This window comes from Stegostoma tigrinum, chromosome 16 (genome assembly GCF_030684315.1).
Source record: "Stegostoma tigrinum isolate sSteTig4 chromosome 16, sSteTig4.hap1, whole genome shotgun sequence".
Classification (NCBI taxonomy): domain Eukaryota; kingdom Metazoa; phylum Chordata; class Chondrichthyes; order Orectolobiformes; family Stegostomatidae; genus Stegostoma; species Stegostoma tigrinum.
In genome coordinates this window covers 1,040,824-1,047,771 of record NC_081369.1, presented here as the reverse complement: position 1 = coordinate 1,047,771, position 6,948 = coordinate 1,040,824, and the positions used below count along the sequence as shown (strand labels likewise).

General features: G+C 41.5%; 1 protein-coding gene across 1 annotated transcript; it reads left to right on the top strand.

The window, feature by feature from the left end:
* The first annotated feature begins 1,229 nt into the window (after positions 1 to 1,229).
* On the top strand, positions 1,230 to 5,195 carry LOC125460026 (probable G-protein coupled receptor 139). Its single transcript, XM_048547061.1, has 2 exons — positions 1,230 to 1,316; positions 3,651 to 5,195. Exons 1-2 carry the CDS (start codon positions 1,232 to 1,234, stop codon positions 4,586 to 4,588), a joined length of 1,023 nt encoding a protein of 340 aa, XP_048403018.1. The 5' UTR covers positions 1,230 to 1,231; the 3' UTR covers positions 4,589 to 5,195.
* The last annotated feature ends 1,753 nt before the right edge of the window (positions 5,196 to 6,948 follow it).

The window sequence follows — 6,948 nt, the reverse complement described above, 5'->3', positions numbered from 1 at the left end:
GGTGATGTGGAGGTCAGTGCGCCATACAACAACTGCCTTGTCCGCAGGTTTTATGGTGAGGTTGGGATTGGAGAGGAGGGAGCGGAGAGCTGCACATTCTGCGGGGGAAAGGTTGAGGCGATCGATATCTCGATGGCAGTTGGAGATGAAGATGTTGAGAGAGGGTAGGAGGTCTTGGGGTGGCATCCAGGGGGAGGGGGAGTGTTGGAGTTGGGAGAAGGGGTCAGAAGAGGGAGGGTTCGGCTCACGGTTGAAGAAGTAAGCGCAGAGGCGGTGGAAAATCTGCTTTATGTCCAAACATGACCAGTATTCATTGATGTGTGCACGGAGCGGGGACAAGAGTGAGCCCTTTTGAGGACTGACCATTTGTCCTCAGTAAGGGGGAGGTCTGGGGGAATTGGTGAAGACTTGGCAGGGCTGGGTGCTGCTATCTCAGTTGGTAAGTTACAGTCTGTAAACACATGAACTAAACAGAGTCTGTTCAAAAGTGCTGATGAATTCATGCTGTGGCTAAAATGCCATGTCAAAGGGGCAACCAAAGTTGTAAACTAACAGTTTCTCCATTACTCCTGAACTCGAAAGTCTAAGACATAAAAATCACAAGTGTTCTTATGATCATTTCTCTTGATCTATACTTCTACTTAGTTCTCAGTATTGATGTTTCTTTTGTACTCCTTACGTTAGGCATAATTAGAATTTTTTAACACAAATCCTATTGTTCTCATGGAAACCTTTAAACGCTTATTCATTCACACAACTCCATCTTTAAGTGACCCAGCTGTCAGCTTCATAGACTATTCCTCCTTTGTTCACAACTGAGTCTTCTTTCAGCAAGTCGAATTGTTCACTTACTATTTACTGGCTCATTTGTTCATTTTGGTCGTGGTGATAATGACAAGAAGAGAAAAAAAAATTTGATATTTGAGATTCTATTCAAAAGTAGAGATTAAGGCAAAAAAGTCACTATTTTTCACAGCACCACTTGCTGCTACTCCCGACCTCAGTGTGCCCAATCCTCAAGTTATCCTTATTTCACGCTATCATTCAACCCTTCCATTTCAGAACTCATGTTTATTCTGATGCAATATATCTCTCATACACATTTGTTAAAAGAACTGTAAATAATATCAATGATCATCCAGCCAAATTGTACCCCTGGAGGACTTGTTTTGTACGTATAAATAATGTACACAGTTCCATGTAGGGTTGGACTCATTGCTTTCCTCTGAGCATGAAATATCCATTCAATCCGTTTCCAACACTCGCTGAAGTTGAATTCATTTACTGCCCTGTACTTGGGGCTATCGGAGTGCCCGGTAAGTTACTAATACCTGTTCAGCATCATGCAATTGTGTTCAAAATTATGTTCAAATACAATACTGTGTCTTGTCAAGTTTTCGTGCAAAATTACATGATTCTCTCAGCAAAAAATCTCTCATGAGCCAGTATTATGTTGATTTTAAAACATGTACTTCCTTTGCTAAATCAGTTAATTGACCATCTTGATATTTAAGACTATAAAATATTAATGGTTTGTTAGAACTAAATTAACATTATGCTGATCACAAAATATAGTTATTGGAATGCTAACTGACTCATTTATTGCCCAGAGAAAGATGAATGTTCTCATGTATGGTTGTTTTAGTTTCACTCTGGAGTGAGTGTACAACTGTATATGATTAATATTGAGGCCAATGCTCTGTCTGAAGAAATTCAATTCAAATGGTCTAAGGTAGAAAATATGGGGTCAGCTAATTAGAGAAAATTGTACAATGTTAGAATCACCCCTGGAAGTGAGAACTTAAGATAAATCATAAATAAACAGAGGAGACTGAGAACCGACACATGGGTTTCTTGGCTTGGGTGAAGCAAAAAAGGTGAAGAAATGAAGAAGTTTGTTAATCACCAGGATCAATTCAAATGGATCCAAGTATGTCAGAGAAATAAGGACAGTGACTGCCAAGTAAATTGCCAAACATTCACAATCTTCCTTAAATATACGGGTGGCACCAGAGGACTGACAGACCCAGGAATTCAACCTTTGCTGCTGTCATTACACTGCACTGAAAACCAGCCCTCCGCCAAATAAGCTAACTGACTCTCAACCCTCATTCAATAGATTGTGATATTAATCCAAAAGCTGCAATCACGCTGTCAGCTTATCAAGCAATCAAAAACGGTGGTGAAATTGTCGTGAAGAATTGAATATATTTAAAGGACTCAGTAGTTAGTTGTTATCCATTGTTGTTGAGCAAGACACATCAGAACAAACTGAAGTAATAATGGCCAAATCATAAAGAGAGGCCACAGCCATCGAACTGAGTATTCATCATAGTTTGCATCGATTTTCCTTCAGTGTACAGTCTGATGTCCTGAAGGAAAACCAGAAAAAGCAACTTCTGTTTGACAGCTTTGAGTAGGGCCAATGAAAAACCACTGATGCAAGGAGTTTGTTGCCATGTACAGAATAATTATAAAAACAAAAAAACAATGCGTATATTGGACACGGTTTGTGAGTAAACCAAGGTGGACGAGAAAGCAGTGTCAGACCCAAATTCAAGAACACACATAAGGTGGGTATCAGGTGAGGAGGGTGTTTTTCAGGTAGAAAACATTCGAAGTATGTATGAGGTAAGGTGCCAACTAAGTAGAGTTTAGATGTGGACAGGACAGGGTGTTAGGTAGGGAAATTTTCAGGTACATAGCAGGCAGTGCGCCAGGTACATCAGATGCCTTGAGACTAGGTTCAAGACCGCAGGCTGGGAAGAGATGTTGAAAATGGAAAGAAAGAAGGGCTGAGGTGCTGATGAAGGTGTGAGATGGTGTCAGCTCTGGAGCAAGAGCTTGTTGGCTTTGGTGGTCGGAGTTTATTAAGTCTCAAGTGTGTATGAAGGATTTTGGGATCGGGGCTGCTAATGCACTTCAGATCATGAGATAGTACAGGAGGTATCACAGAAGGCAGCAGGGGAAGGTGGAAATTAGATCTGGGGGACAGTAGGAGCTGTGAGTAGATATCACAGGGGTGCTGGACCCCAGCAATAGGAGAGTAGAGGTAGACTTAGGCTCCCAGGTTTCTCCAGGTGTATGCATGTGTGCAAGGTGCGGTTCTGAATGTGTGTCTTCATTTGTGAATTCAGGTAATTACTTTGGTTAGGAGTCAGATGAGGTATTCAATCGTCTACTCTTCTGAGTTACTTTTTACTTAACTGCAGCAGCACCCTCTGAATTTTCCAAGACAATCTACAGACTTTTATAGTATTCCTGGAATATGGGAATTTCCAGGGGAATTCTCTAAATTTGTTACCATGGGGATACTCCGAGGTCCCAAACAGCAACTCCCATCAACACTTCAGAAAGAGTTGTCTCACCAGCAGAAAATCTAGGGCAATGTGTGGTTTTTCTGGATAATGGATTCAAATTGCATCAAATGGACATTCTTCTTGATGTTTGAAACAATGTACAATGCACATCGGTTTCAAAACATTTAATTTTCTTTTTCATGATTAAATACAAATGCTTTCATTTTTCCGACCGAGAATGCATGTACAATAAAAAGGCATTTTCAGAGATCATGTGCAAAAAATTAGCCTTTTTCTGTTATGAATCTGATCATTGTATCTGTGCAGTAATTTTACCTTTTCATTTAACAGTTAATTTATTGGCAATCGCAATCCTATCTCGGAGAACCTGTGGACTCTCCAAATGTGTCAATCATTACCTGGTGGCCATGGCTGCAGTGGACCTTCTGGTCGTCATCACTGAAGTAATCTTGAGATGGTTTATCATTTACTTTCCGGTTTCTTTCCTGGATATTACTCCCGTATGTACTTTGGTAAGAGTGCTGATGATTGGTGCCACAGTCTGTTCAGTGTGGCTCACGGTTGCTTTCACCTTTGATCGATTTGTGGCTATTTGTTGTGAGAGGCTAAGAACAAAATACTGCACTGAGAAAATAGCACTCGTGGTTATTGGAACAGTGAGTGTGCTGGGCTATTTGGAAAGCATTCCCTGGTTCTTCAAATACAGAGCTAAATACACCTTCAATAACCTGGAGTGGTTTTGCATTACAAAACCAGAATATTACACTTCAATCATCTGGGCTGCATATGTACTCCTCCATCGCTTCCTAACTCCTTTAGTTCCATTCCATTTGATTGTTCTCTTTAATATTCTGACAGTCAGACACATCTTCATTACAAGTAAAGCCCGCAGGAGACTCTGGGTGGAAACTGGTAGGGAAGGCCCAACTGACCCCGAGATGGAAAGGCGCAGAAAGTCCATCATTTTAGTCTTCACTATCTCGGGCAGTTTTATCATGTTATGGTTAATCAATGTTATATGTTTCATCCATCAGCAAATTGCATTGGTGTACGATTTATCTCCACCTTCGCCCACTATTGGTACCATTGGACACCTGCTCCAGCTCCTCAGTACCTGCACAAATACTTGCATCTACACAATGACCCAGAGTCAGTTCCGAGAACAGTTAAAAGCAGTTGTCAAATATCCTTTCAGTTTGATACCGAGTACAACGAAACTACGAACATGCTTTTTATCATCAGTCTGTCCTTATCCGAGCTTATTTTAACCCTAAGGGAAAAGTTGTTGCAAGTTGGGAAAAGACAATGGTGTTAGGCAGCGACTGAAAGGAAGATCCAGAGGCAGTCAGCATCAGGTAGAGAAACAAGTGAGCTGAGAACCTGAAGAAAATCAGTATCAGTTAGGAGAGTGTGCAAAGGCAAGATCTGGACACAGGCTACATTTGTTAGAGCAGTGAGTGGAAGTAGTACTCAGAAGCAATCACCATGAGTTACAGGAGCGAGCAAAAAGAGGACCCATAGAGTCATGGAGATCCACAGCACAGGGAAAGCCTGTTCAGTCCATTGTAGCTGGGCCTGTCAGGAACAACCAAATATTCTAATCCCATTTTGCAACACTTGTCCATTGCCTTCTGACTCCTGGCATTGCAAGTTCACATCTAAATACTTCTCAAATGTTGGGAAGCTTTCTGCCTCTACCACACTTACAGATCATCAGCCAATGTCAGCTCAAGTAGCATGTGAATGGAAAACCAGACACAGTCAGCATCATTTAGAAGAACCATCCTTTCCATTCCTGTCCATTGTCACCAGGAGCAGAGCAGGCGTGTTCAGAGAGAAATCAATGACTGACACAATACGAAAGTGAAGCAATAATTTTTTTGGGCAGAAATTGTGCTCCTTGATCTTCCAATCTCTTGTAAATATGAATAAAAGTTGCACAATAAAACTTGTGTTTGCACATGATAAATCATAAATTGTATGTTTATCTTACTCAAAATGAGTAAAGATTATTGGTTTCCAGAATTTAAGTTGTAATGTTAGTTGTACTGATAAGAGACATTAATTAATTACCTAATTCGGTGGCAATGAAGTTTGTGAGGCAGGAGGCATGTTTTGATTGCAGAGTGTGGGATCTGCTGGACATCAGTGTGATCCAGGACAACCACGACTGTACTGGTGTGTAAAACAGGAATAGTTTTGGATCAGGCTCTATGGCCTAGTGGCCAAACTATAATCACTGGGACACATGAGAGATAGAAAGCTACCTGGGCACCTTTTGCCATGAAGTGGATATACTGTTTACGATCGTGTTTTGTGCTTTGGTTCATCAGGGAAACAACAGTGAGACTGCAACTGAGGAATCGAGTGTTTGTGGAACAGGAGTGTAAGAGGCTCACCCTTTGCAACTACACAACAGCTTTAAGTTAATTTGAGATTGATTTGATGAAAGTGAAAGGGGCTGTGTGGAAGAGTTAATTGACTATTGCAACTTGATCCAGGAAATCATTCAAGCATTCAAGTTCAGGTGGCAAATACTTATGATGTACAGATCACAGACAACGTAGTCACGGTGGGGATTGGCTGTTGATGCAACACCCTGCAGCAAAGAGACATAGAACATAGAACATTACAGCACAGTACAGACCCTTCGGCCCTCGATGTTGTGCCGACCTGCCATACCAACCTCAAGCCCATCTAACCTACGCTATTCCATGTACATCCATATGCTTGTCCAATGATGACTTAAATGTACTTAAAGTTGGCAAATCTACTACCGTTGCAGGCAAAGCATTTCATTCCCTTACTACTCTCTGAGTAAAGAAACTACCTCTGACATCTGTCCTGTATTTTTCACCCCTCAATTTAAAGCTATGCCCCCTCGTGCTCGCCATCACAATCCTGGGATGAAAGAAATGCTTGCAGAGCCCAAATACTGTGTAATATAAGTAGGTCCTGGATCACGGAGCCCTGGCATTAGTACTGGCTCTACCACAGGAATGGGCTAAAACTGAACAATGTGGGACTACAGCAGAGATTGTACAAAAGGCACTCTTGCCTGTCCTGCCTCAGTGATCAGGACATTTGCTCAGAGCTGAAGTCAGACATAGAGTGGGAAGATGCGGATCAAGTTATTGAGGTCCCTGCAGATAATAAGGATATAGGCACAAGAAAGAAAAGGGTTCTGCATTGTAAGAACAAGAAGCCAAGTACCAAATTTATAAAAAATGTTTTGGTAAATAATTTTTGGAAGATTACCTCAGCCACAAACAATTTGGAACAAGGTAAATAGGATGAAAGAAATGCTTGCAGAGCCCAAATACTGTGTAACTTAAGTCGGTCCTGGGTCCCGGAGCCCTGGCATTAGTACTGGCCAAAGTAGGGGCTATACCACAGGAATGGGCTCAAACTGAGCAATGTGAGACCACAGCAGAGAATGGAAAATTATACACAGACCACGACAGGAGGAGGTCAAAGTACAAATCTAAATATGCTTCAATGGGTAAGGCGACACGTTCCAAAACAGTGAAAGCAAATCTAAAGAACATGTATCTGAAAGAACATCGCATGCAAAAACAGGTATCGAAGGATGATGCGTTCGATCCGGAGTTTGGATGCGGTAGGGGGA

Bases quoted from the DNA above. Each gene is read 5' to 3' on its own strand.
- LOC125460026 (XM_048547061.1), top strand. From the start codon at position 1,232: ATGAAATATCCATTCAATCCGTTTCCAACACTCGCTGAAGTTGAATTC. The intron at 1,317-3,650 runs GTAAGTTACTAA...TTCATTTAACAG, and splicing joins TGGGGCTATCGGAGTGCCCG to TTAATTTATTGGCAATCGCA.